This window comes from Orussus abietinus, unplaced genomic scaffold (genome assembly GCF_000612105.2).
Source record: "Orussus abietinus isolate OABI.00-Male unplaced genomic scaffold, Oabi_2.0 scaffold76, whole genome shotgun sequence".
NCBI lineage: Eukaryota > Metazoa > Arthropoda > Insecta > Hymenoptera > Orussidae > Orussus > Orussus abietinus.
In genome coordinates, this window is record NW_019394271.1 from 78,089 (window position 1) to 105,223 (window position 27,135).

Genomic DNA, 27,135 nt, shown 5'->3' on the forward strand with positions numbered 1-27,135 from the left:
CAATTATTCCGTAAAAGGGCAGCACGGACCCGCGATTTTGCACACCACCACATAACCATTTACTCTCAATATATGATTTGATATGATTACCCATTCAGTCTATCACGTAAATTTACTTATTTTCTTTCGCGTGGTTAAAACGCAATAATTACAAACCAGAGATTACGAATCACCCTGCCCGTGAACAATTTCCCAACTCATCCCTGTACAGAATCCAAAATACTGAAGAATCATCGAACTTAATTGTTATTTAAAAGATCGGCAACTTTCACGATGGAGATGTTAAATTCATCGAGCAAAGATGCGGATCAATTATGCCAAATGTAAGCATGGATATAAAAAAACAAAAGATATCTTTTTTTTGTGGACGTTTCATGTACGTAATTTTACTCTTTAAAGAAACAATGCATGAGGTATATAATGTTTACAGATGTCTGACTAAACCTCGTAAGTACACTTGTCCACGATGCGACATAGGATATTGTACAGTGGACTGTTACAAGTCGATGGCACACTCAGAGTGCTCGGAAAGTTTCTACAAAGACTGCGTTGAGGAAGAATTGAAAGTTAGAAGGACGGATACAGAGTCCAGAAATAAGATGCTTGATATTTTGAAAAGAATGAAAGAGGAACAATTGGAGAATGAGGATCTTCAGGATATGTTTACAAAAAGCGATGATGATTCAGAGCAGTTAGATTCGGATGATGAAGAAGATGTATGTTAGCGTGTATAAATTTTTATCTTGTATAATTTTCTGCTCTCTGAAAAGGATTTATGATTCATTGAAATTTCTATGATATTAAAATATACATACCGGTTTCAATTAATGTACAGGCAGGAAGTTTAAGGGATCGTTTGGAGAACATAAACCTTGATAATGCCGATGAAGTTTGGTCTGCACTAACTGATGCTGAAAGGCAAGAATTTAAAGCTATGGTGCTCAATGGAGAAGCAGACAAATTATTGCCTGATTGGAAACCATGGTGGTCAAGAGAAAAGATATTAATACAGGAAGTTATTGATGAATTACAAGATTCTGATCCTAAGAAGGACTGTCCAGAATTGTTGAATATCTCTGGAGTTGATGCAGTATCGGTAAATCAACTTTGTGATTAAAAATAATTCGTTTACCTTCGTTCTGGAACATTATTAATATAAGTTCTATGTTTATTTCAGAAAGCTTCACCTTGCGTGAAGTTCAATATAGAAAATGTAATATATGCTTACGCATATATGGCAATGTATTACAACGGTGATCATCATGATTTTGCTAAAGAAGCTACCAACGTTTTCCTTCAGTTATGTGATAACGTACGAGAAAATAGGATTTTTGACAGTTCTCCAGCAGCTGCGGAGGCAGTTATGGAGCGAATTGGACATGTCAGTATTAATTGTTATGAGATGCTCCTCTTAATCGAACAATGAATTGGTTTCATTACATTCTCTCATTATAGTTAATTTACTTATCCACTGATATAATAATTTTCCAGTGTCAGTGGTTACCAGGCGATGCAGAGGTGTTATCTGCAACACGGACCTCAGGGAACTTAATAATCTCCGGTCCACAAGGAGCCGAGCCCTGGTTATACACAGCTGCTGCTCTATCCGATCTTCATAGGTTATTTTCTTCAGCGAAAGACATTTCTACTAAGCAGGGAAAGAAAGACGGAAACCAGGAATTTTCTAAACGCTTTTGCAATGCAACCAGCATTCCACACGAAGATGTACCTAAGAAAACACTTCAACTGTGCATAAAGAAATTAGAATATTATTTTCTATGGATAAAGAGATGTCAGATGAATTTGTGAGAGCAATGAAATTGCAGATGCGTTCATTACGTATCACCTTTTTTACAAATAATTAGCATGTGCTCATGTGCATAATCACACTTTCACTAGAGTTTATTTATATCATATTATCTGAGTTGGACTTTATAAACGGTCATGCAAATATATTATATTATTATTTTTCTAGCAAAATTTATTCAAGAGTGTCAGTTTTATAACTGGAGCTCCTTAAATCTTATGTCACACAACCACTCAAAAGTACCACGGAAAGATTTGTTGTGAAGATTCACAGAAAGAATTCCGAACTAGTTCGTACTTTTATCTTTAAGATTAATTAAATAACACAGGAGTGTTACATCATAAGTCCATTTACTTGACGGGCAATATAAAAGTATCACATTCAAGTTCCTAAGTCCGTGGGCAGAATCCATTGTGACTCATCAATATGATGGAAATTTTAATGATTGCGTAGAAGATGAAAAAAATTCATGCTCACACACCTGGTCACCGTTTATCATATTTACCCAATGTTGACAAACTTTGATGAAATACTCGTTCCAAGTCCAGATGGTGACACAAGCAATGTTGTTAGTACTAAACATAAATTGTAAAATGGAGATGAATCACGGTGGCATCTTGATCCGGTCCAACTGTTTGATCAAAGTCCTTTGACCGTTGGCGCAGGATTTCACGAGCGGAGAAATCAACGTTTATCTTTCATCATTTCATGTATGACAAACAATTTAGCAATTTGCCACACACCCTAGAGACACATTCTTCTTCGGATGTGTGCAAGGGATTTTCTTTTGCCCGATTGTTGGTCACGGTCATCGACGTCTTATCGGCATTCATTTTTTCTTTCTGCATAGATTTGATGACGATGAATAAATGTGTAACTTTTATGACGATAAACTAGTGACAGAGGTCGCGTTTGCCTTGTACATAGATTCATGATATATGCATAGGTATTATGTTTCTTTCTTTGATTACATAAAGCTTCGTCAGCGAATTTTATTACCGCCAATCATTCGGTGATCGATTCCGGAAATAATAAAATTTCTCACGTGAAATCATACGCACGATAATTAATTCCATTTTTCCGACCTTTTCACTTTAAATGTTCTCTTATAAATTTTAAAGGCAACAACTGGGATAAAGGCCATTGTGTTAAACTGTGATACCAGAGTTTTAGCAAATTTGCGATTACTGTTTAAAATAGCTGAAAAATGAGAAACGCGTTTCATGGCATTATTTGCCTTTGTCTCGCTTGCGTTATTTAACAAAAAGAATATTCATGGTTGAAGCATCCTGCACGATGATTACGAGCATTTACTCACACTCGAGCAGAGGACATACTTATTTTCTTTCGACTAGCCTTGAAGTGAAACCTGTTTCATTCTCATTTAATAGTACCGCACACATATGCAGCTTTTTATAACAACTACCTTTACAATACAGGATAAGAACAAAAAATATATAAGTATGCATTGTACTTGAACTTGATCAGGCCTTTTTGCATCTGCATTTCCAGCGTTTTCTAAATTACTAGTCTACTTTGTTCCTTTTCGCATCAGTATTTCATATTTATATTATTTATATATTCTGCATGAGTTAACGAGATGAGCTAAGAAGTCTCTTTTCCTCGCACGAAATAATTTTCATTTGATGTATCGTGATTTATCCCACTTGTACAGGTGTTGAAGTTGAAAAAGTAATTAATTGTTAATTAATTATACAGGTTCGTCAATTTGAAGCCTTTTTTACAAAGCACTCTTAATTTGATTCTACTTAAAATTAATCGGGAACAACACGTATGTGAGGAAGATCACATATAATTAATAATCTAATTCTTCTAAGAAAGTTTATGATCAATAAATGACTCTTGTTTCAACCAATGGGTCCGGTAAAAAGGAACCGATTACCGATAATTATTTTAATGCTACCAACGTCATCCCTGAAATGATCATATAAATGGTTCGAGATTAATCGCAATGACAGAATGAAATGGTTTTACATTAGTTAAGCGAAAATGAAGCAAAATCAATTGATATTTGCATCGGGATTAAAATATTTAAAAAAAATCGTCAACCAATAATACAAACTTAATTGAGATGCCGAAATGTCGTGCACGACTCATAAAACTTCGGGACAGAAGTTTTTCCATTTTTGTGCACTATTTCGGAATTCGAATCAAGTAATAAACACTGTCTTAAATAAATGCAAATCGATTGGCGAATTTTATGGAAGCGATTATTGAGAAAAGCGCGGTAGTAAATGAATGAATAATTGTATCAATTTAATTCAGATTGATTATCATCACGTTTCTAAAAAAAAAAAAAAATGATTGAGAGTGATGATTTTTATTCCTTGGGAATAAATAAATATTAATTTTCTATAATCAGAGGAAATGGTAGCAGTTCCCCCTTGTAACAATTGCTAATTACGTGGCTCGAGGCGAGTTTGCATTTTCATTCGTGATGTTCAGTCCTGTACATATACGTCGGACGTGCTTTTTGGCATTCTTCCGTGTTCGTTTTCATCCTTTTTCTCTTTCGGCCACGCTTGGTGAACGTTGCAGTTCTTATCACCCGAATGTAGAGTTCTCCAGAAACCGACAGATCCGGAAGACATTTCGAAGACGTGTCGACAAGCACAACAAGGACCGCAAAAGACTAATAATGCCAGTCCGAATTAAACAATTTAAGACAATTAGAATTCATTTGTTAATGAGTTTTATTTATAACATAGCGCACGAGGGAGCGTATTCACAATCTTTCGAACTAAAAACATTAAATTGTTCCACGAGATCGCGGTGAAATTTGTAAAAGCTCGACAATTTATTTTTCGCAATCATGTATTAATAACGTCGGTATTGTTCATCATATTTTGCCACTTTGTCGATTACTGAAGCAAGGAATTATTGCAAAATAAAATTCGCAGCAAAAATGTGCGTCTATGAATTTATGGTATAATTCAATAGAGAACAAGAGACTCGGTGTCGCAAATTGACTTCCACTTTATCACACGCGGTCATACCCGAATTAGGAAACATTTACGTAAACTCATGTTCTTATTATGTCTGGCACTGTTAACAAGCATATCTCAATAACCCTTTGGCGTGCGTGTACCTGCATGCGCAATAAGACACATCGTGTACTTCGGACATTGGCATGTCTATCAAATACCGACCAGACATCTCCTCCAGACGCCGAGGAGGATATTGCCTCTCGGTGGAATTAATTCCGTTGAAATCACCGATTCAAAGTGTAATAATAATCGGTCGAAAAATTTACATCTTTGCACTGTTTATTCTCTGTGCGTGCGTTTGATACAGTAAAAATCTTCATTGTAGAAAATCGCTATTCGCCCTCCCAGTTCCATTCAGTGCTCATTGACAATTAATACAACGAAGAGTGAGAACCGTAGTATTATTTATATTGTAAATTATTGCATGCCACGCGCTTGTGTTCCCAAAATGTCTGATTTCATTTCCTAGCCAATGGTTCTCGAGATTAGTCCAAACAAACACATAGATAGGGTTTTCTATTTGTTCCGTAATTATAAAATTGGCTAAGTAAAATATGTAAAACAAAGAAATTATCCCATATTTTCTGTTACATACATTTAAGTTACAGCAATATCGTGTTAGTTTTTCGATAAAATAAAATTACAGGTCTTTCATAATTAGAGATCTACACATTATGGGCATGATATGCCAAGTACTGCGAATAATGCTTGGCAATGTGTAAAACTTGTATATACTGCCCACACTATATACATGTTATTTAAAATCAACTACTCCTATATTCCACTTTGGTGGTCGATGGAAGAATAGCATTATGCATGCGAAGCTGCAGGTAGTGCATCGCAGGTAGAACCTTGGATCATTGAACTCGAGGCAAAAAGTACACATAGATGTGCTAACTAGCCAGTCTAGGTTGGCACAGGTAGAACGTGTCGAAGGAAAGCTTCCATCCGAGTCAAGGAACTTTCCTCCTTCACGTTCAAGAAATGCCACGAATGATCCTTAAATCACCGTTTACAATATGAGTCTAATAATATAAAACATATTTTCATACGCAATAAATTAATTTCTCTTTGCGGCAGATATAGACGGGAGGAATCTTTGTATCCATTCTGGTCATCAAGAAACTCGCCAGAGTATGGCGCCAAATACATATACTTCTAAAATAAAAATATTGAAAGTATCAGGACATTCCTTAAGTGCTCATAAGTCGTGTGCTAAAATATCAGTCAGATTGGTGGAGAACCTTTTAAAAAAAAGTGTCTTACTCGAATCGACTGGCTTGAGGACTTCACTTCACCTTAAGGTGATGTGAAAGTAGCGTCTGAGAGGTCAATGGTTTATGAAGCTTTTCTCTGAACCGGGTGTACCGAATTATTCGAAACTTTGCCACGTGAACACGAACGCCCTAAGAAAAGTCCTACCACCCATGAAATTGCATTTGTTTCAAACTTTTGTATAAACCTTTTTAGTCATTTGTATAAAAAAAATGAAATTTCGCGGGTGTCAGGATCTTCTATAGGGCCTCCACCCTGAGGTGTTGAAATTTCAAACGATTTGATACCCCCAGTTCGTCCAGACTCAGATTTCACTTTCACATCGCCTTAAATCTCCGTTCTTCCTTTCGTTCCTTTTCGAGAACGTGCATTTCCCTTCTTGAGAAGACGAGGAGACGAGGAGAAGACCCTCTTCTTTTTGCTATACTTGAAAAAATGAGAAACCGGTCGGTAAGGCTCCAGGGATGAAAATAGATATTCCTATTACAACCGGTCCTGCAAGCCATACCGAGTCGATGTGCACTTCGGACATTAGCACGCGAACCCGAAAACCAAGAAAACGCCCACAGGGGACAACGGGCAGCGTGTGTACAGAGATTGTCTATCGACGGGCGCGCGCCCCGAGAAGCTCGCGACGAACACACAGAGAATGTTTTCTCGGAGTTGCGGAACTCGTATCGGGGCCCGGAGTGGGGATGCAAGGGGGCCGCCGAAGGGAGCACGTGTCCGGGAGTCAGGAGCGAAGCGTCGGTGCCTCCATCGGTCAGACCGCGCTCGCCACCGCGTCCAGGCACACGTCTCTTTCTCTGGACTCTCCGAGAGCCGATCGACCGGTGGTCGCCTTGCGCTCTCCGCAGTTCCCGGCGCGGGCCCCGCGACCGGACGCGCGACTTACCTGGGCCCCTTCTGGCGGGAGACTGCGCGCGCCCCTGACTCTTCCGAACCGCCTCTCTTCACGTGCGCGCGCAGCGCACCCGCATTCAAAGTGCACGTGACCCTTCCAGGGATGACGCACGCTTCCGATTGGTGTCTGGAATCTCCCGTTGAAAGTCCCCTATGGTACGTACGGCGCAAAGTCCGCGATTGGCCCACGGAGATGCGCAAAGGGACCGTTGTTTCGATTCTCCCCGAGTCGAATTTTTCATCTTGCTTAGGGCCTTTAAGGTGATACCAGAGGGTCATTCTATATATACTAAACTTCAAAATTTTGGTCAAACTTTTCTCCAAACTGGGCGCACCGAATCATTTGAAACATTAACACCTTGTTATGGAGGCCTTAATAAAGGTCTTGAACTCATGAAATTTCATGACCTTTATTAGGGCCTTCGTAATCACGGATTAAAATTTCTAATTATTCGGTCCACCTAGTTTGATGAAGAGTTTTATAAATATTTTGACTTTTTGGTGTATATGACACTTTCATAGCCCTTAAAGGGAAACGGAAACACGGGAGGTCTTACTTGGGTTAGAAAGGCTTAAAGGAGGGCTGCAATTTCAACTCGGTTCCTTTCAAAGGATTTTGCGGAGTCCTCCTAGAAATGGTCATTTGCATTCTCAGCAAAGGATTGACGATCTAGTTTTGCGATTACTGCAGGAATTATTGCATTTAAAGCAGAAACGTTTACACTTGTGTCACGCGTAGATGTAACCGTAGGAGAGCTTCACACTATGAAAGGACCTCATTGAACCAAAGAAATATTTCTTTGAATGGTAGTGGTGACTGTCAAAAAAATTCAGTTATTACTACTAGATTAAACAAGCGATGTACAGTTTATCATTATCAAAGAATATTGCAATCCACTTTTTTCTTTTACTTCGCCTGCAGGAACGTATTTGAGGAACGAAGGTTTTTGATTTTTCTGCGGCTCCCAAAATTTGTCTTAGAATCTGTCACATTTTCAAATATTTGCATTTGCTGATACAAGTAAGATTATTTATTAATTAAGGCTGATTTGTCTGCGTGCAGATGATCCTCCATTTTGTTAAGCCTCTTTTCACTCATGGCGAAATATGAGAAAATGACTGAAACACGAATTATTATATTTCTTTTTAATCCTTTGAAAAAAGAAAATTCGTCCAAAAGCTGGTGATCCAATTCGCGTTTTATAAATAACAGATTGTTACGTGAGAAATTCATGAGTCGACTGTTGTTGCAAAAGAGATAAAATTGTTTCCTCAAGAGTACCGTATAGGTAACATATCTCTTGAGTTTTACTAACATCGCGTTATGCAAGTGTGGAGCATTAGTGGGTAATTATTCCGTTGCCGAGATAATGTCATTGATTTATACTAATAGCGTTTGATTGCCATTTGTGGATCACGGGCTTATTGTTTTTAGGATGCATGAATGACATACATTTCGATATCCACTACCACTTTCTGGTTTCCGGGGATATTATTAACACCTTTAATTCCGTGTTAACTATTCATGCTGACTATTCTTCAATAGCATCTAGAAGTATAAGAAATTATGCGTATACGATGACGTGCACCGATGACGGTAATCTAATTGTTTCCTGGAATTATTAAAACATGATTACATACATTACCACTCAGTATAATTCTTTTTTAGAATCGTCATAAAAACTAATCAAGTGTCGTCAAATCAGAAGAACGAGGAAATGCCCCATGTCCTTTCTGTTTTTGCGTGCATAGTGTCTTAATAGAAATCTTAGTGAACATTTATGTGCATTCTTGAAGATACCTTGACATCGTAAATAACATTAACGTTGATTAACGTGCGGAACGAAAGTATTTAATGCGACCTTTTTTAGGCCCTCTGACTCCGCTCGATAAACACAACATAGTGGATTGCATATTTTATTTTTTAATCCACGTAATTATATTTTATTATACACGTCACTTACATGTTTAACTTATACACGTAAACCCTGTGGAAATAAAGAATGACTTTGTATTTATTAGGCAAGTATATTGAAGGTAGAATAGATAGTAGAAATCGAAAAAAAGTAGACTGAAGCTCTCATATGAAACAGTGCCTAAAAAGATTCGATATTGAGACGTTTTCTTCTTGGTAAGAAAAGAATCAAGAGGAGAAAATGATAACTGCGAAATCAAGGTATCTTTTATGACGCGAAAGGTCCTGTAATGACTATATTCCGAGAATTTCATTATGGGTAAGTCGGTAAAATAGCCTTCAATGAGATTACAACAGCCAGCGGATGAAGAATGCTAAAATGTTGCAATAATACTAAAGTCTGTGATTTCAGTGAGGTGCAAGAAATGCCCTCTGTAGAGCGGAACAATGCGTAGCAAAGATCCTTGGGCGTGAGTAATGTTACGAGATTCCCCCAATCGTAGTTCGACGTCACTTGAACCAAATAATGTAATATTTCTATCGACATGGTTGTCAACAAAACGTTTTATCGCTTGTTTCCCTCCAGCAGTCATTCATCTCCATTGGCGGAGGGTAAGATGCAATTTTACCGAAAATTCGAACCGTCCGAAATGGACCCTTGCAGGTATCTTCAGAGAATCTCCAAAAGATTTTCAATTGCACAATTTTTGATTACACATTACTGTGATTCTCAGGAACATGTAAGAATATTTTTTATCAAGCCGATTTCGAGGAATTTCGTTCCTGGACTTTCCGATAGGAGCCATGGACAGGTGAGCGAGGTCGCAACCTTGTCTATCCTTTTTTTTTCTTCTTTTCCCTTAATGTATTGAAACTTTCCAGTCACTGCTTGTTTTTCTTTCTCTAAAGTTATCGAGACCTGAAATTGCCACTTTTTGCTCCTTAATGGGCATGGCTAAATTCGAGAGTCTACGTAACGTACACCTTACAAAAGCTATTTCCAAAAGAATGTTGCCTGGAAATCCACTAGAGTTAAAACAACTATTAGGCTATATTTATACAATTCCATTTAAATAAACACGACTCTTCGGGAGGCTCTCCTTCCGAATCGCCGATTAACATATCGATTAAAAAATAGGAAAAAACTGAAGCATTCTCGAGCCGAATTTATCAACTTCGGTAGAATCTCTAAATCTTTCGCTTTTATGATCATTTTATTCGCCGATTGAAATTTCAGTCTTATTTAGTTGAATCTCAGAGTTCGTATATCTCATTGAAAGCTCGAAGTTCCTAAAAAGTAAAATTTTAAACATGTACAATTTAATACTGCACTTTATATTAATAATTTATATTTAATACAAATTTCAGTTGAGTACAATGTCCTTTTTAAGATTCTTTTTTTAAATTGTGAAACGTTATTACGTTTTAACTCATTTTCATGAAATTGTAAATATACTCTATTCACGTCATAAGGTCTTTTTCTCGAAGGAAATGATATCATTTTGATATCACGGTTTCACATCATACCTTACGACATTAATATGCTACATTACAAATTTTACCAAAACTGATTTAAAATAAAAGTTAGAGTTTACAAAATGGATATTAAAAAAGACAGCCTGTATCTGAAAATTGAGACTGAAATTGGGTATGCACACCTCTGCATTAAAATATACATATATCCATGCACTTTTCTTTTCCACGTTAAGGATTAAACAGTAAACTGGTTGTAAGTTCTGCTGTATATAATCAAGCAATGTAATCAACGACTTAATGATCGAGGTTTCTCTTGCTTTGTCCGAGATTGACCTATCTAATCTAATCGAGAATGATCGCACGTATCTTGATTGATCCCCCGAGGAATAAGGAGTGCAATCGGTTGGTTAAAATTCTTCCTGCATTACTTTTGTTCCAGATCCGACGAAAGTCCGATTAAAATAAGAGCAGTCCATTGTGCGGAGGAGTTGTCGCAATTAGAGCTTCGTTTTCGACCGATACTAATTGACGAGAGGGTTATCAACGAGCGGTTAAAAGACATCCAACATGGAGGTTCTGATGCACGAGGCATCAAAGGGGCCCGAAGAGGAATTAAAACCTTGCTTCGAAGACAGGAAATCATTCGCCAAAGAGAAACCGGAAATAGAGCGCAATGAGAGCAAGTCGCACTTTTCGAAAATCGCCGCCAACGAGACTATGGACATTATTTTCGAAAACATCAACTACGTGGTATCTCTTGGCTTCCGAAAAGGTAACTTACTATATAATATGTACAATATTATCTCTCCTTCCCGGTTGAACTTACTTTTCGGACAAGGAGCACTTTCACTCCCCAGTTTACCTGCTTGCTCAATTGCGCATACTTGGCACGGTGAATCATCTTGTGCAAAAAAAAGAGAGAGACTTATCCCGCAAGTGATTTTTTTTATTCCGCAAGTATATGAACATTAATAGTTTCTTATCCAAGGTTCGCATAAACAGTTTTCCTAAACGAAGCGTTTCTTTTTTATTTTTTTACGAAAACTTTCTTCTACAAGCTTTTATGAAATTACATGGCCGATCGTTAATATTCTTGATTAAGTGTCATTTTTAAGAAAGTTTTAACATTTTTAAGAATATTGCATTTAATCGGAATTGCTCAAATTCGGCTGTCATTTTATCGATTTTTTTAAATGGGTAATTATTTAATTATGTGGGTTTCTTGGCAATGTTATTAATGGGTTTTATTTAATCAAAGCGTATTTCAATGTTTTTACTCCGACATTGGAAACGGATTTTCATACTGTTTAAAATTCCACTGGTCGATTTTGTATATATCATTTTTTGCAGTTATTTAATTATGGTTGTTGATAATGTAGTTAATAGGTTTTTGGTCTCTTTTCTTTAGGCATGAAGGAGATTCTGCACGGTGTCAATGGACGTCTACCGGCGAAACAACTTGTCGCGATTATGGGACCGTCAGGTGCCGGAAAGTCGACATTGTTAGATATTCTTTCCGGTTACAGAATCACTGGCGTACAAGGAATGGTTTACGTAAATGGACGAGTTCGCGATATGGACGAGTTTCGCAGGTACGTCTAGCGAAAAGCAGTCATTACTGGATCCATTTCGGTGGAATCTTCAAGCGAAAGGACGCTTCGTTTCCCTTTCATATTAAATATTGTCATGAAACAAAAAAACCGAATTTCTCAGATCCAGTGCATATATCACTCAAGACGATCGACTTGAGCCGTTTCTGACTGTTCTCGAAAATATGAAAGTATCGACTGATCTCAAAATGCCGACAAACACACCTCAGTATCAAAAAAATTCTACGGTGAGGAATATTCTAATATATTGTCTGCTAATTAACGCATGATTAATTGTAATAATACGCTTATATATATGGTGATGCTGTACTAATAATAGATACGTATGTATGTTCGCATTGATATTTGGTGCGAAACTCTATCGAGTTTTCGCCAGAGTTTCGATATGAATGCATATTTAGGGCTCGGAGAGTGGAGTCTGGTTGTTTTGATTAATTTATACGAATTCGAGATGTCACTGTTTACAGTCATGTATGAATAAATTTGTTGGAACTTCAGATAGAAGAAATTCTGACGACTCTGGGACTGTACGAACATATGCAGACCAGAGCGGGGAGATTGAGTGGCGGGCAAAGGAAAAGACTTTCCATAGCTTTAGAGTTGGTTAACAATCCTACTGTGATGTTTCTGGACGAGCCTACGACGTAAGTTATTAATTATTATAAATAATTACAGGATAGACTTCCTGGCGCCGTCATATCGAATAAAGGAAGACTTTATTGTTACCCTTTTCGAAAATGTTTCTGTAATTCTTTTAATTGAAACAAATTTTTAATAAGTATTTTTAACTGCCCCCCTTCCCGCGCAAATTTCACAAAAGGTGAATAGTTATGTACATCAAACTCAGAAACGTGACGAACGGGTCAGCGAGTTCATATGTCAGTATAAGTTTACATTATGATAAGGAGTATAATTGACATTGAAAACTAACACTCTTGAAGGCATACAAGAAGTCCGTTCTCAATAGAGTAAAGTCTCGATGAAAATTAATCTCGCCATTACCCGCGGAAATGGATTTTCTTCATTAAAGACGCTGTTTTTACACAAACTTTCTGAAGATTTAATAACGTCGATAATTACCTGCTCTTGATTCACCGAGGTTTCTTAGAATATTGAAATTTCTTGTTTATTTTTTCCTTTTCGATGAAATGTATTTATTGCCGATGAACGATTGCGACGAGTTAAGAAGAATTACTTTCATCAAATTCTGATTTTCCGTGCAATAAAAAACTGGTCTTTTAATCGTTAAATTGTTCACTCCTTCCAGAGGGCTAGATAGTTCATCTTGCATGCAAGTTGTCAATTTACTGAAGGTTTTGGCAAATCAAGGACGTACAATTGTGTGCACGATACATCAGCCCAGTGCATCTCTCTTTCAACTGTTTGATCAGGTAGGTTGATGAACGTTTGATTAAAATTATGATCACTGAAAAAAATCAAGCTATAAATGAAAATCATCGTGCTTTCCTATTTTCACACGTTAGGTCTGATAAGAATGCAACAACGGTCTCCTCATTAAAATGGTGTTAAAAAAAAAAGATAGAGCGATAAATATCAGATTGAAGGTGAACTCAAAAATTGAAATTTCAGGTTTACGTGCTCGCAGGAGGTAACTGCTTGTACCAAGGTGCAACAGATCAACTAGTTCCTTACTTAGAAAGCATGAAATTGCCATGTCCGATGTACCACAATCCTGCTGATTATGGTATGCCTTATCATCTATTATCCAGAACTAGACGAACATCGTCTTTGTTTCCGCCATCGACTCGCAATACTCCGAAACGGAGATAAGCATTGTCAAAAAGTCGGTATCTAAATATCGCGCCGTGTTTCATTGATATTACGTAATCGCTTTAGAAATTATTAAAATTCACTCACTTCGCGGTATCCTATTTCCAAATTACAGTGATCGAATTGGCGTGTGGAGAGTATGGAGAAGACAAGATCAGCACTTTGGTAACCGGGACGCAAAATGGGAAATCTGTCCAATGGTTTAGCAATTCAGTAGCATTGATGGACCCTAAAAGTTTACGAGGTACTTAATACACTTGATAAAAGACCTTTCTTCCTTATTATTTACCAGTTTTTAAGCGAAACTTTTTATGTCGCCGTAGTATAACTTCGCGGATTAAGAAAAGGGAACGCATCGAAAAGCGAACCATTTACTCATTTTTTTTTTTTTGAGTTAATTACAACTTACATTCATCTTTGCGTGTTAATATTGACACAATTTCGTTACTTTTATTTTTTACACTTAATTACTATTTATTATGATAATATCGTTGTGCCCAACACAACCACTACCCAATGCGGAAACGCGGGTCGTGAAAGTTATTAAGAAAAATTGTTAAAGATTCCCTGTAACTTAGAAGCTTCACTTCCAAACATTTTTTCATTATTAAGCAACATTGTGACTTTCAGCGAAACATCCTTTGAACGACTCCAAAATCGGAGAGAGGAGAAGTCTACAAGCCACGTCTCCTCTGCACCAACTCAGAGTTCTGTTGAAAAGAGGATACATCAAATGCAAGAGGGACTCGGTGAGTATGTCACTCGTGACAATGGTCATGTTATATGTTATTTTTTCATCACCATCCAGCTGAGATAGCAAAATGAATCACAGATACGAACTGTCGTTTGAATGCGTTTGCGCGTGCTGTGCACTTTGGACTCGGATTCTGACGCGTTGAATATTATCATCACATTATTTAAAAATAGTATACATAATAGAATATATCGATACTCAAGTGCACATTTAACGGATTAGACATCGCCTTAAAACATTGTTCTCCTGGTCGATTTTTGTCAACAATCCGTTGTTATAGGTCGTCCTATCGATGCCTCGTAGTAATGCAATCTTATCGCTTCAGTGAGGTCATTTAGCACGTTATGTTTAATGTAAGCATGACATTATTGTGAAAATAGGCTACTCGGACAGGTTTTTGGAGCTGAAGGGTGGAAGAACTGTCTCTTTAACTTATTAACACTAGAAAGCCCGGTGAAGGTCAATTAATTGCATTTGCTTTTCAGTGTTTCCTTACTTCGTCGTTTTTTATTAGAATGTTATCCAATTTGATGACTTACTTGTTGCAGATGCATTTGTTTTCGTTAAATCATGAACATTGTAATTGATAAAATTGGGGAACGATCCGATAAAGGAACAGCGTCGTTGAAGGGAAGATTTGTACATTTTACAATCATATATGTCATACATTTGGTCTACAAGTGTATGACATTTTCCTACAGAGTTTCACAGAATTATAACGTGACGTTATAGAATTACAAATTTATATAGAAGTTCATAAGAAATGTATGTTGATTCACGTTTAAGACATAAAATGTACAATTTTACTACAGCTTCATGTATTAAAAGTGCATGAATTCTAATATTATTTTTAGCAACGTAGAGTTAAGTCCCAAAGATCCATTAAACGAAAATTGCCCTGACCCTGAAAATGTGTATTCATAAATATAAGCCAGCCGTGCTAATGAGCACATTACCGACACAATGTATGTATACATATAAGACGTATTTAGTATGTTGTAAAATACTACGTTCATTTATCCGTCGAACCCTGCTCATTCTCTATTATTATACGTTACTCATGACTTTCACCATAAACGGGCCGAATGAACAATCTGTTTCAGACCATGACCCACTTGCGCATTATGGTTAATATATGCACCGGCCTCATGCTAGGATCCGTTTTTATCGAATCCGGAAACGAAGGATCCAGAGTCCTCGATAACTATAATCTCCTTTTCTCGATGCTGATGCACCTCATGATGACTACCATGATGTTGACCATCCTTACGTGTGAGTGTGCCACATAAAATGATTTCCAGGCCCAATTACCTGCGTTTTCGTGGCCAAGGATAAGAAAATGAGATAATTTAACCGCGATAGTAATCTTTTTCTGTGTTTCATGTTGGAGCAGTTCCTACTGAAATGAATCTCCTTAAGAAGGAGCACTTTAATAGGTGGTACAGCCTCAAAGCGTTCTACACGTCGGTGACGTTAATCGACATACCAGTTTCCATTATTTCTTGCGCCTTGTTCGTCGTAATTGTGTACCTGATGTCCGCTCAGCCATTGGAAATTGATCGATTTACAATGTTCTTCACGATCAGCGTATTAGTGGCTTTCGTGGCCCAAGGTTTTGGTCTGATGATCGGAGCAGTATTCAACGTGGTGGTAAGACAGCTATACATGTACCAAAATATAATAAAAGAATGAGATATATTTACATGAAAAATAGAAACATTCATGGAATCAGAGAAATATTTCTCTGAATAGTACCGGAGAAATATTTTGTTAATTCAAAGAATAATTGTTTCACTCAAATGAAATCGAATAAATCGGATGCAGCGTTTCTTCGGAATTGTAACAACTTATTTGAGTCGGATAATTATTCTCAGAATTAAAAATATATTTTTTTGGTTCAACGAATGTTTTATTTTTCTCAGCGTACCAGGATATAATGATTGTCCGAAACCATCAGATCTCTGAATTTTTTGCTGATTTACAGAACGGCACTTTTCTGGGACCGACTCTTTCCGTGCCCATGATGATGTTCGCTGGTTTTGGAGTAACGCTGAGAGATTTGCCCAGTTACATGAAATGGGGTAGTTACTTGAGTTACTTGCGTTATGGCCTGGAAGGGTAAGCGTGTTTAATTAATCGGTCCTTTGTAATTAAAAATATTTCGAATATTTTGCATATTTTTTAAGCACCTCTGTAGCAAATATTGCAATTTTTATCCTCCGGGGTTTTCGCCTTCTTTTTTTTTTCCTCAAATGCAGTTTATTTGTGCAGATACATCGGCGCTATTTATGGACTAAATCGACCGACTCTAATCTGCCGCGCGGGATACTGTCATTACAAATATCCCCATAAATTCCTGGCAGAAATCGCCATGCAGGGCGATCAATTTTGGAACGACGTTATTGCGCTGTGCACGATTTTGGTCGTCACGCGTACCTTTGCGTACTTCCTTCTGCGGTGGAAATTAATGTCGTCGAGGTAAAGAACACGGTATATCGGTTCGAAGTTAGTTTCCTAAAGAAAGACCGACTTTCTACCGCCATCCAAGTGCCTTGTAAAAGCGGTCCGATAGGGGAATCGCAGAATGGGAGGCAATGATAGCGTCAGCTCTCCTGCAACCAGCTGAAGAAACAGAAGCTAAGTAATCGAAAGCTTCGTGATCTTCATTTTTATATGTATGTTATGAACAATGTGCATAATGAACGAGCAATCTGGGAAAACAAACAGGGCACTTTGCCCGAATTTATCACACTGCCTGTGACATATATTATACATATAAAGATGATACATTAAAGCGTCATGTATCACTGAACAAACATACTTTCTATGCCGGCAACTTGCGAAGCATCGAGACAATTCTCGGATACACTTACTGTATATATTTTGTATTAATGAAAGTTATTTCTTAAGTATACAATAAACAAAATATACGTTAGAAGTTGACTTCTCGCTGTCGTTACGGTGCTGTCGATTTCCGAGGGACTGTTTAAAATATTAAATATTAACTACGTACTATTCATCCGACACAATGTAGCAACATCCCGTTACAAAAATCAGAGAAGCGTACGGTTACTTATAAAATTTCCTAAAATTTGTACCGCAAATTTCATATTCTTAATCTATCGCAACGTAGCAAAACCCCATTATAGAGAGGATAAAAGCGCATGGTTAATCCTAGATTCCCTAAATTCTGTGAAATTAATCTACTCCGATGCTTTTATGCTTTCGATTCACACGAATAGTATATGACATGTCATTTTGTGGCACAATCGGGCGCTAGGCGAAAAGCCGAATAGGCGCGTTCTGCATGGGACTATCGAACGTCGAGCGTGTTCAGCTCCGAAACGGACAATAATTTCGCGGGCACTCGGCAGGTAAAACCATAGGGTGTAGATCCGCTGGCACAGGTAGTACAGGTAGTACGCCGAGCCACGAGTGACCAGTCATCGGTGTACCGACGAGTTCGGAACGGCGCACTTGCCTCTCGCGTGAATTTAACAATAAGTCCTGACCTGCGTAGCCACCACGCGCACCGGCCACCTTATTAAACCCCAATGCCGATGGGACGCCTTTTGTCGCGGCTTTTCCCGGCTATTACGTCCCCTCGACGGTTCTTGCGCCCGACAAGGTCCTTAACTCGCGCTCCTTAACTTAAACCGGGTTGCTCGAGTCAATGGTGCGGCACTAGTTGAGAATTAGTTGCCAGACTTGGACGTGTTTTGCAAACGAAAAGAACGAGCCGACCATCTCTGAACCTGGAATTGGACACCTGGAATTTAGAGGTGAATATTATAAAAGGATTAAAAGGACCCATTGATTTTATTTTATATTATTATAATTAAGGTGGGGCGAAAGTGTCCTCAAAGAGGTCTCGTTTATGAAACCTTTCTCTGAAATGGGTTTACCGAATCGTTTCAAATTTCGCTAGAGGAATACAGAAATCCTAAAGAAGGTCCTGACATCCATGAGATTTCAATTAAGGAAAAAAAATTGTTTATGGACATTTATTTAATTTTGTGCAAGAAATGAAATATTATGGGCGTCAGGACTTTACTCATAGCCTCCATGTTCATTTTGCAAAGTTTCAAACGATTCAGTACACACGGTTTGAGAAAAAGTTTCATGAACGATTTACCTCTCAGATGCCGCTTTCACGTTCCCTTAAATTGATTGATGAACTATCACTTAAAATATCGACTTAAGGAACGTCGTTATTGTGCCTCGGTTGAGGATGTGTGTTAGGAGAATTATACAAATTATGGCACTGATCGTTACTTCATGGTTCCTCTGGAGAACGACCGGTTAGAGGAAAACCTGAGTGCAGAATTCAGGTTGCAGCGCAGGTAATTAGTTGCGCGTGCTCTAGTTACGAGCGTGAAAGAAATATGTGTAAATAGAAGTCAGCTGTTAAGGTGGATTTTATCTGGCCATTGTGGGTCACTTGGGTACTTCGTGGAAAATGAAAAGGTGATGCTCGATGTCAATGTTCGAAGCGATGGAGAGATAAAGGTAATTTCAAAAGAGCCTGTACATGGTAAGGTGAAATATAGCCATTTAGTGACACTTTATGGGAATTGTGCTAGTTCTTCGATCTTGGCGCGACTCTTTATAAAAATTGTAATATCGCCAGGTTATTCAACAACGAAGGACATAATTTTGCATATTTTCTTTTTCAAAGTTACTGAAAAATTCAAGTAATAAAATATGACATTCGGAAAGGGTAAAAAAATCGTTCCTAGAACAACTTTTTCAGATTTCTTTATTTCGTAATTCGTGGATTCCCCTACGGCGCCTTCTAGTTTCGAAAAGTCGAACCGGAGAAATCATTGGGGCGAAGCGCCAATGATTGGCTATCTTCGGACGGCACAGTAGTCGAAGGGGGGATATGGGTGGCGAGCTTTTCTATGAGATTATGTAGGCTTAGGGTAGGCTGCAGTAATTATGGTCGCTACGTGAGTCATGGCGAGGCGCGATTATTTACAAGGCGTTGCGTCCGCCCGTAAACTCCTTACGTCGGGCAGGTGCGAGTCCACCGCATGGCCCTCCATCGAGCGTTCTTGACTTTCCCCTGGCCGCGCACCCTGATTCAAGATGGCCACCGCCTCGAGCGGACGCGCTCGGGGAGAAACTGTGCCACGTTGATTTTACACCCTTCTTCGGACATTATGGTCCGTATATGCTCATATCTTACTTTTAGAATTAAAAGACCTCTTTTATCTGTAGTATTTAGACGGCTAAAAGACATTTTTCACACATAAAAGTGAGATAATTACGAGCCTCGAGACCACTGTTCACGATGAAAGAACTTTCTCGATGTTCTTTATCAAATAGGTATGTAACTAGAAATTTAATCACGAGGAAAGGATGAACAGCTTCGACGTGAAACTTCGATAGAAAAATGCAGTTACGTTTTTCCATCGAAGATACGCCATAATTGCATATTTCGGAGCATTTATATGCAGAAGAGCAATTGCCAAGGACGGGGGGTAAGACATAGTTATGAAGAAAATTATTACAAATGAAGAGAAAATGAACAATTGAAATAATGTGTATTTTTATCAGGTCTAGACTCAAATGCCTGCTGTTTTTAATGCTTTGGACGTAGAAGCTGCACAGCCTTATGCCTTAACTTATAAAATATAAAATGACGAATGCTCGAAATTATCACTTCTGTGGAAAAATTAAGATATTTCTTCAATTTTTCAATCTCAAAGTACTCAGTTTTATTTCTGCAGTGTAATAATAAATTACAATCTACGGATACTCGGTTAAACTACTGGAACGCATTTGGAAAGCATAGATTTCAGTGAAATCGTAGCAGCGCCATAGTTCATCTTAAGGCGCGAGGACGTAAGAGATTCGACAAATATTTTTTACGTTTATTAATATCATGGACACAGGCCTTTGTGTCAACTGTAATTGGAATTTTGGTAATGTATACGACAATTTTTATGAATAACAACGTACGCCTCAGTTTCTGTCTACATAGGGAACTGCAATACTTGTTCGGCGGGCGCGGCGCATGGCGTCCTTGTCGCGCCCGTGGTTGGAGCGATTGCGAGAAGGATAGCGCTAGATTTCCGGTACCGCCGGATGAGCAAACCGGATGCGGCAGAGCGGCGCCTGGGGCGACGGAACGCTGCTCGATGTTTTGCGTTTCTACGCCGAGGTTTTAGTCTAAATCGAAAGCGCATTACGGCCGTCGATTGATATATGTCGTAGCTAGATTCTAAACTCCAGCGTTTTACAAAACGCCTAATTATTTTGTAAAACCCGGCCAGATAATCAAATCTTCGTTTTGAAACCCAACTAATCATTTTGTAAAGCGACTAGGCGTTTTACAAAATGCCGGATTTTACAGTCCATGTATAGTCGACTGATAATCGCAGATATAGCGAGGCGACTTTTCCGGCGAGTCGGACCCGCCCTTGACATCGCTACTGCGAGTATTCAAACTACTGGGAACATTAATGGCGGCACTAATGATTCGAGTATTGCTTTTTCACGCAAATCGAAGAAACTATGTCTAGGACTATATCCGACTGTGGCATTTGTGGCGATGTCGGATTGATAGACCCTGGCCTGCAATGACTAGCCCGACTCGACTGAACTCGAGGAAACGTAGGTGTAAGATCTTTAACGCAATACGAACGTCATTATTACCCTTTGCTGTAGGAAAATCCAGATAAAATCAATCCCCTAGCGGGAACCCGAAAATAACCCCAATTCAATTCAGGCCATTTCTACAAGAGGTCTAGAAAAAAATAGAGGAAGAAGAAATTCTCTCCTTAGATTAGAATACCGATAAAAAGGACTCCGTGAAAAGTGGAATTTAATCTGCACTGTTAAGACAAAATTTGTATAATTCATACCCTTTTAGTATACAGGGTACAATTACAGATCCGACGTCTTAAAAGTGAATTAGTACCTGTACATTTATTATAAATTACTAAAGCAATATGCAATATTTTTATAAAATAGTGTGGATGAAAATTAACGCCCTTCGGACTCGAAAGGAACTTTGAGTAAACTTATACAATTCCTGCAGATCTAAGTAGTGGAAATAAGAAGCGTTTGAGGTTTTCTGTAGTTATAGGAGGATTTTGAGATAATGGATTCCATGGAATGTCGATGAAAAGTTTACCAGGGAAAGAGAAAAGGGGATTGTAAGCTCAGCAAAGGGTCAAATGTCAAATCGAGTATAATTGACAAGGCCTTTAGTGAGGTCATAAAGCGATGCTATACCCGCATAAATAATTCTTGTAGAAAGATAGTAAAGTCGCCTCGACTAAGGTCATAGTTTGTACACCTTGGCTTGGAAGTTACTCCAAGTTCTTAACCCCACCGTCCCTGGAAAATTGTCAATCCGTGCAAAAATCAATTCCTTCGTGACGCCACACCAAGCCTTAGCCAAATACTGATTCGCTAGGGGGCCACAAATCTAATCGCTGTTGATTGATCGAGTCCATTAAATTGTGGGCTTAGTTCGTATCCAAAACTCGACCCGTTTCCTACAGTCGGCACGATACAAGCTGGCTCGAACTAACTGTTGCTCGAGCTTCCTTTCATACCGAATTAAAGCCTCCTTTTATTGCTATTTTTTTTTTTTTTTGTAAAGGGATCATCACTAAAGAGACACTTCTTTTGTTTTTTCAGAAGATGCGTTCACGAGCCGTGGCACTGCAGGCCTTTCTAATTGGTGAGTTTTCCTGCTCCGTCTTCCGAAAAATTGCCAGAGACCGTCATTAATCACCAGCCTTAAGGTGGCCACACACGTGACAATGAGTCGTTGCGATAAGTCTGGGCAAACTAATCAGTGTAAATTTATGGATATGTAGATTTAATTCTGTTAAAAATATTCATAAGATTCATATACATTTTGTACATCAGATTGTAGTAAAATTTGGAATTTTATGCCTTAAGGTGTTACGAAAGCGTGATGTAAATTCTCAGTCAAAATATTAGTTAAACTTTTCTCTGAACTGGGTGCATCGGATAATTTGAAACTTTAACATTTTGATTATGGAGGTCTTAATGAAGGTCTTGAAACTCGTAAAATTTCATTTTTCGAAATAAAAATATTTGTATTTATCCCGCACAAGAATGAAAAGAATATTTTTGCTCAAAAAAGGTTCGGTCATCAATCACGTGGCCAGCCAAAGCTGCTCCAAAGAGCAGCACCAGAAATGCATCGCTCTGGCGGATCCTTTGCTAAAGGACCCTCACCTTATTTTCCCAGACAACATGCCGGACATCGACATGGTGTGCAGGTATCCTCTCAGGACAGCTAGTCTTCTACTATTTTACTATCCTATTCATCATGTTATGATGAAAAAAAAAAAAAATCCGCGAACCATAGTAAATCTGACCGCTCCCCCTGAAAGCGTTGCCCGCGATATGCCTGTACGGAGAACTCGACCAGCTAGCGTAACAACTCCATTGTTTACCGGAATTTTCGAGCCTTTTGTCTCCATCGGTTGGAGGTTATTTACTCATTTACTCGTCGCTTGTGACAAAGCCGCAGGACATCGCGATTTCGAGGCACGCGTGCAAGGATTACTGATAATAAATCGAAGCGTGTCAAGTACAGGTAGTTCCTGATTTTACAAATCAATTTGTTCCTGGCGACTGTGAATTGAAAATTTTGTAAAGTTAACTGAGCATAATTTAAAACAAAAGTTTCAGTCAAAGGAATTCGTAAAGATAAAAATTCGTCATGTTCGTCGGGGACAATTGAAAGTACAAGTCCCAAATTAATTAACTCCTGGCGACCTTTCAGAAATCCAGAATTCGTAAAGTTCACCGGGCAATTTTTATTTCAGATTCAGACATTATTCTTTTTTATTGAAAGTAAAAATTCCCATTATGAGAATTCATAAAATGAGAACTTCCTATGAGTTGTTTATTGTGGTCTAAAATGGAGAAAAAGACGCGGAGGGTAGGAAGAATGTCCACCATGGCGCCAGGATTAATTCCTTGGTAAAACACGGAAGTGACGTGTACCACTTCTGGGGATGTTTAAAGTAGAGCAGTATTGATCCTGGCGTTGTAGTTCTTAGCTTGTGACGTTGCTCTGCGTAGGGACAAATTATGTTCCTTGAAGACCTCGAGAAAGGCGAGTATTGCGTGATGATTAGGGATAACTTGCACGCAATGAATCGCGACGAAAGTCGCAATTAAAGCAAAACTTACAAGAAAATCTCCGATAGTACGTCTCGTGGCCTCGAACAGATCGTTAACCAGCATATTTTTTTAAAGTCTACGAAAAAATGGCTATTGTCATTTTAAATATTTTTTTTTCAGAGCAACCATTTTTCACTTTTACGAATAGAACAAGAAATGTATCAGGGCGATGAAAAGGCCATCATTTATCAAATTATTTTCTGAATGTATTCCCTTTAATGAATGTCGTTTTACGAGAGTTGAAGACTGACGGGCAATGTTCTTGTTTTAACATCAGAACCTGAAACGACATTTGGAGTTAGCAATTCGTTCCCCTGAATTGATTTAATAATTTACTCCGAATTCAGGTCATTTCTTTTGGTTTATCGTGCTCCACTTTCACAGGACTTGGTCGAGCTTCGTTGATTGTATCAGAAAATACATCGATACCTGTTTCTCGAAGGAAAGGAAAGAACAATTCAACATGGCAGTGGAACTTCCGATTTCTTCTGTGCATCAGATGTGTTCAGTGCCCACGTATCAGTCTGGTGAGTGAAAAAAAAAAACAAAAAAAACATTAAATAAGTTTCCACTCCTAGAAATGTATCACCGTAATTCTCGTTAGATGTGCATTAAAATGTTAATATATACGTGCATTGACTTTCATTTATATTAAGAAGATGCGTTTATTCAACAGAATATTTGATTCATGCCAGCTGTATAAAAGCCACAGTCATTGAAGAGGCCCACTGTGGTACTCACTATGCAGCTCTCGTTGAGGAAGTGTCCAAAAGACAAGTAGCAAGGACAAGTCTCTGCTGGTACTCACATAATCACGTATATCCTTCATCGGAAACAATAGCGCCTTCAATTTCGACTTATTTCATTGTTTTAGCTCCCATCATCACTTCCGCACGTGCGTTGTGGCCGAAACCAGAAAAAAGTGCGACAATAATCAAAATGCTGGTCCAGCGGCGAGATTCTCTAGACAAGTGTTGGATAAAGCCCTCAGCTTTCTACGAGATCAGTGCCAAAATTATATGTACGTCCTCTTTTCGAATAATTTTCGAGTGAAGAATATATTAATTGCAAAAATTGAGTCATCTAAACACGAATGCACGATGATCGCTGCGTCCTATATTTTACATAGTCTTTTTTTCGCACTATTTCGCACTATTTTTTTAATACAAAGAATAGATTAAGTACGTGGTTGTTCCAAAATTTTAACCGAAAACTTCATGATTTTTTCAGCCCAAACAGCGGCGATTGCCCCAATCCTACCGAAGGACCAATGCCATTGTCAGTTAGTCCTTTAGGAGAAGGTTCTGAAAACTTTTTGGGGACTAAAAGACGTCCTCACCATCATCATCATCACACAGCATCTCCGAATGACTATTCGGGACAGTCCAGTGATGTCTACGACTCAGTTACTAATACAATTTATCCAACGAGGTTTAGAAGTACCGGCCGAGCATTGAATTTGTCACCAAGTAAGTCTTGCCTCGTATATTTTTCAAAATTTAGACAACGCGCCAATAAAATACGATAACTGATTAACATGCATAATTTATAATGAGTAAGATGAAAAATTACTTGAGTGGAGCATTCTCGAAAAATGTACCTCACGTTTTATTGCGGTGTCAGACGATAAGGAAATAAATATATATTCATTTTTTACAGCTCAGGAACCCGCGAAAGACGAACCTCTGTTATCGACAATGGACATGCCCATCGATGCTGATAAGAAAGCAATCGGAAACTCCTATGATAGTGCAGTTCCAAGTAAAGTAGGCGGTGATATGGAAGATGAAGTGATTGCACAAGTGGAGACCACTTCCGATTCGTCGATACGAAACGAAGAGCAGTCAGGTATTCTCTAGAGTCTTGTTAGATTGAAGTGTTTTGACCTGTAGAAAATACAGTTAATGATTTTTCAATTTATTAATATCATTCTATTTTACCAGCTGTTATCGTAACGCAACGACAATCAACCTATGGCAGAGGAATGTCCTGGGCCTCCTCGTCCACAGAACCGCCGGCCGAAATCCCTGCATGGGCAACTGGCACGTGGTTGACGTCGAATCAGGTAAATGATAATGAACCGGAGATAAATTTTTATAAAACTACACGTAATGTTAAATAAAACCGTCTTCGCATCCGATGGTATGTAATGAAGTACATTGACGGGCATAAATGCTTTCCCTATAGATATAACGCTGCTGGCGAAGAAGGGAAGGCATTCATGTCCGTCATGATACACGTTATTATTAATTAAGATCATTAATTTGTTTAGATCCCGGTGACCGACGAATCTTGGTATCCTGAAGCTGGGAGCTTTGGTGGGAATCACATTGACGAACCAAATCAACAAGGCTTGTCGAAGAACGGACATTGGATGCTGTGTAACAAGCCCCTCTTCACGACATTAATTGCTTTTGTTTTGTATATTTTATGAAAGCCTCTGATAACTCCGTAGGGCTTTAAGTTAACGAGTGCAAGAGTCTCTGACAAAAGTAGGAAGGATTTATACTCAAGGTGATCCTCCCAGGAAATTTGCTATAGGCAGAGACATGATGTCACATTAGCAACCAGTAAATATTCATTACTGTGTAATATTGTTGCATGTAGAGGAATATGGAACACAATAGAAGCGTACCTTACTAGAGACATAAAAGCTATATAATTGTTACATAGCGATTAAGATTTATTAAAGTCATATTGTCTGTATAAAAGTATTATAAGTATAGAATTATTGGACAGCAATGTGTAAAGGTATAAATATTTTTTTTTCTTCCATTGTATAACTATTTATAAAGGAGCAAAGAAATGACGAGAGGGAATTTACCGAGTCCCATGATATTATGTACCATGTAGTTTTCCAAGATATGATACATTTGTATTTACTTAATGCTATTAACATTCACATACGCTGTTTTACAGATTTATTATGTTTCATTTCTGTAGAGGTGAACAGAAAGCTGTAACTCTGTTGTAACTTACATGTAGGCAGCATGTTACCATACTTGTTACACGTTGTCCCACTGTAATATTATCGCATTGTTATATAATTTTACTTGCTGGATTATAGTGCGTAGCAGAACGCCTTTTCTAAAAATAAAATAAAGTACCAATCTCTCGTTTTGCGCTCGTGAGAATATTCGAATTTCGAACGAACTCGATACTCATTGTTGCGTAAACAGCGAACGCGAACATTTGCTAATAATTTGCTGTATTTACGCATTTTTTCTTTCCTTATATAATTTTTAGGTCATGATTTCATAATTTGTACCGCAAAAAAAAAACATTTTTTAGTCTTCGTGACAGTTTTAAAATCACTGAAATTGCATTTTTTTATCCATTCTGTTATCGAGAATGAAAATGTCTGAAATGTAAAGGTACAGTCGGAATCCGTCTTCTTCTCGTTCTGTCAAATT

The 27,135-nt window shown here is 38.2% G+C and overlaps 3 protein-coding genes and 1 long non-coding RNA gene across 5 annotated transcripts; 3 read left to right on the forward strand and 1 right to left on the reverse strand.

Moving 5' to 3' along the window:
- The first annotated feature begins 185 nt into the window (after positions 1-185).
- LOC105699979 (zinc finger HIT domain-containing protein 2) lies at positions 186-1,984 on the forward strand. Its single transcript, XM_012425463.1, has 5 exons — positions 186-323; positions 431-716; positions 836-1,096; positions 1,178-1,381; positions 1,492-1,984. Exons 1-5 carry the CDS (start codon positions 274-276, stop codon positions 1,807-1,809), a joined length of 1,119 nt encoding a protein of 372 aa, XP_012280886.1. The 5' UTR covers positions 186-273; the 3' UTR covers positions 1,810-1,984.
- A 2,523-nt stretch (positions 1,985-4,507) lies between these two features.
- LOC111674419 lies at positions 4,508-6,712 on the reverse strand. The gene is made up of 2 exons (XR_002762436.1): positions 6,082-6,712; positions 4,508-5,973 (listed from the first exon to the last, which is right to left on the reverse strand). It is a non-coding gene; the product is annotated as an uncharacterized LOC111674419 (long non-coding RNA).
- A 164-nt stretch (positions 6,713-6,876) lies between these two features.
- Positions 6,877-17,482, forward strand: LOC105699971 (ATP-binding cassette sub-family G member 1). Its single transcript, XM_012425454.2, has 13 exons — positions 6,877-7,149; positions 10,824-11,156; positions 11,793-11,976; positions 12,098-12,221; positions 12,493-12,638; positions 13,262-13,385; positions 13,585-13,699; positions 13,901-14,029; positions 14,416-14,534; positions 15,643-15,811; positions 15,933-16,189; positions 16,524-16,657; positions 16,811-17,482. Exons 2-13 carry the CDS (start codon positions 10,952-10,954, stop codon positions 17,019-17,021), a joined length of 1,917 nt encoding a protein of 638 aa, XP_012280877.1. The 5' UTR covers positions 6,877-7,149; positions 10,824-10,951; the 3' UTR covers positions 17,022-17,482.
- A 571-nt stretch (positions 17,483-18,053) lies between these two features.
- LOC105699978 lies at positions 18,054-26,834 on the forward strand. 2 transcript variants are annotated; one of them, XM_012425461.2, is made up of 10 exons: positions 18,054-18,321; positions 22,196-22,238; positions 22,671-22,809; positions 24,107-24,249; positions 24,399-24,522; positions 24,597-24,743; positions 24,953-25,191; positions 25,382-25,570; positions 25,666-25,787; positions 25,995-26,834. In XM_012425461.2, the coding sequence occupies exons 2-10, from the start codon at positions 22,199-22,201 to the stop codon at positions 26,154-26,156; spliced, it is 1,305 nt and encodes a 434-aa protein (XP_012280884.1). In that variant the 5' UTR covers positions 18,054-18,321; positions 22,196-22,198; the 3' UTR covers positions 26,157-26,834. The 2 variants fall into 2 exon arrangements, with proteins under 2 accessions (XP_012280884.1, XP_023290606.1); XM_023434838.1 differs by having other exon boundaries at positions 22,199-22,238.
- The last annotated feature ends 301 nt before the right edge of the window (positions 26,835-27,135 follow it).

Coding starts and splice junctions, on each gene's coding strand:
- LOC105699979 (XM_012425463.1), top strand. CDS start 274: ATGGAGATGTTAAATTCATCGAGCAAAGATGCGGATCAATTATGCCAA. Junction 1,097..1,177: donor CTGGAGTTGATGCAGTATCG/GTAAATCAACTT, acceptor TGTTTATTTCAG/AAAGCTTCACCTTGCGTGAA. Junction 1,382..1,491: donor TTATGGAGCGAATTGGACAT/GTCAGTATTAAT, acceptor ATAATTTTCCAG/TGTCAGTGGTTACCAGGCGA.
- LOC105699971 (XM_012425454.2), top strand. CDS start 10,952: ATGGAGGTTCTGATGCACGAGGCATCAAAGGGGCCCGAAGAGGAATTA. Junction 12,639..13,261: donor TTTCTGGACGAGCCTACGAC/GTAAGTTATTAA, acceptor CACTCCTTCCAG/AGGGCTAGATAGTTCATCTT. Junction 15,812..15,932: donor GATGTTGACCATCCTTACGT/GTGAGTGTGCCA, acceptor ATGTTGGAGCAG/TTCCTACTGAAATGAATCTC.
- LOC105699978 (XM_012425461.2), top strand. CDS start 22,199: ATGCGTTCACGAGCCGTGGCACTGCAGGCCTTTCTAATTG. Junction 24,250..24,398: donor AGTGCCCACGTATCAGTCTG/GTGAGTGAAAAA, acceptor TTTATTCAACAG/AATATTTGATTCATGCCAGC. Junction 24,744..24,952: donor GATCAGTGCCAAAATTATAT/GTACGTCCTCTT, acceptor TGATTTTTTCAG/CCCAAACAGCGGCGATTGCC.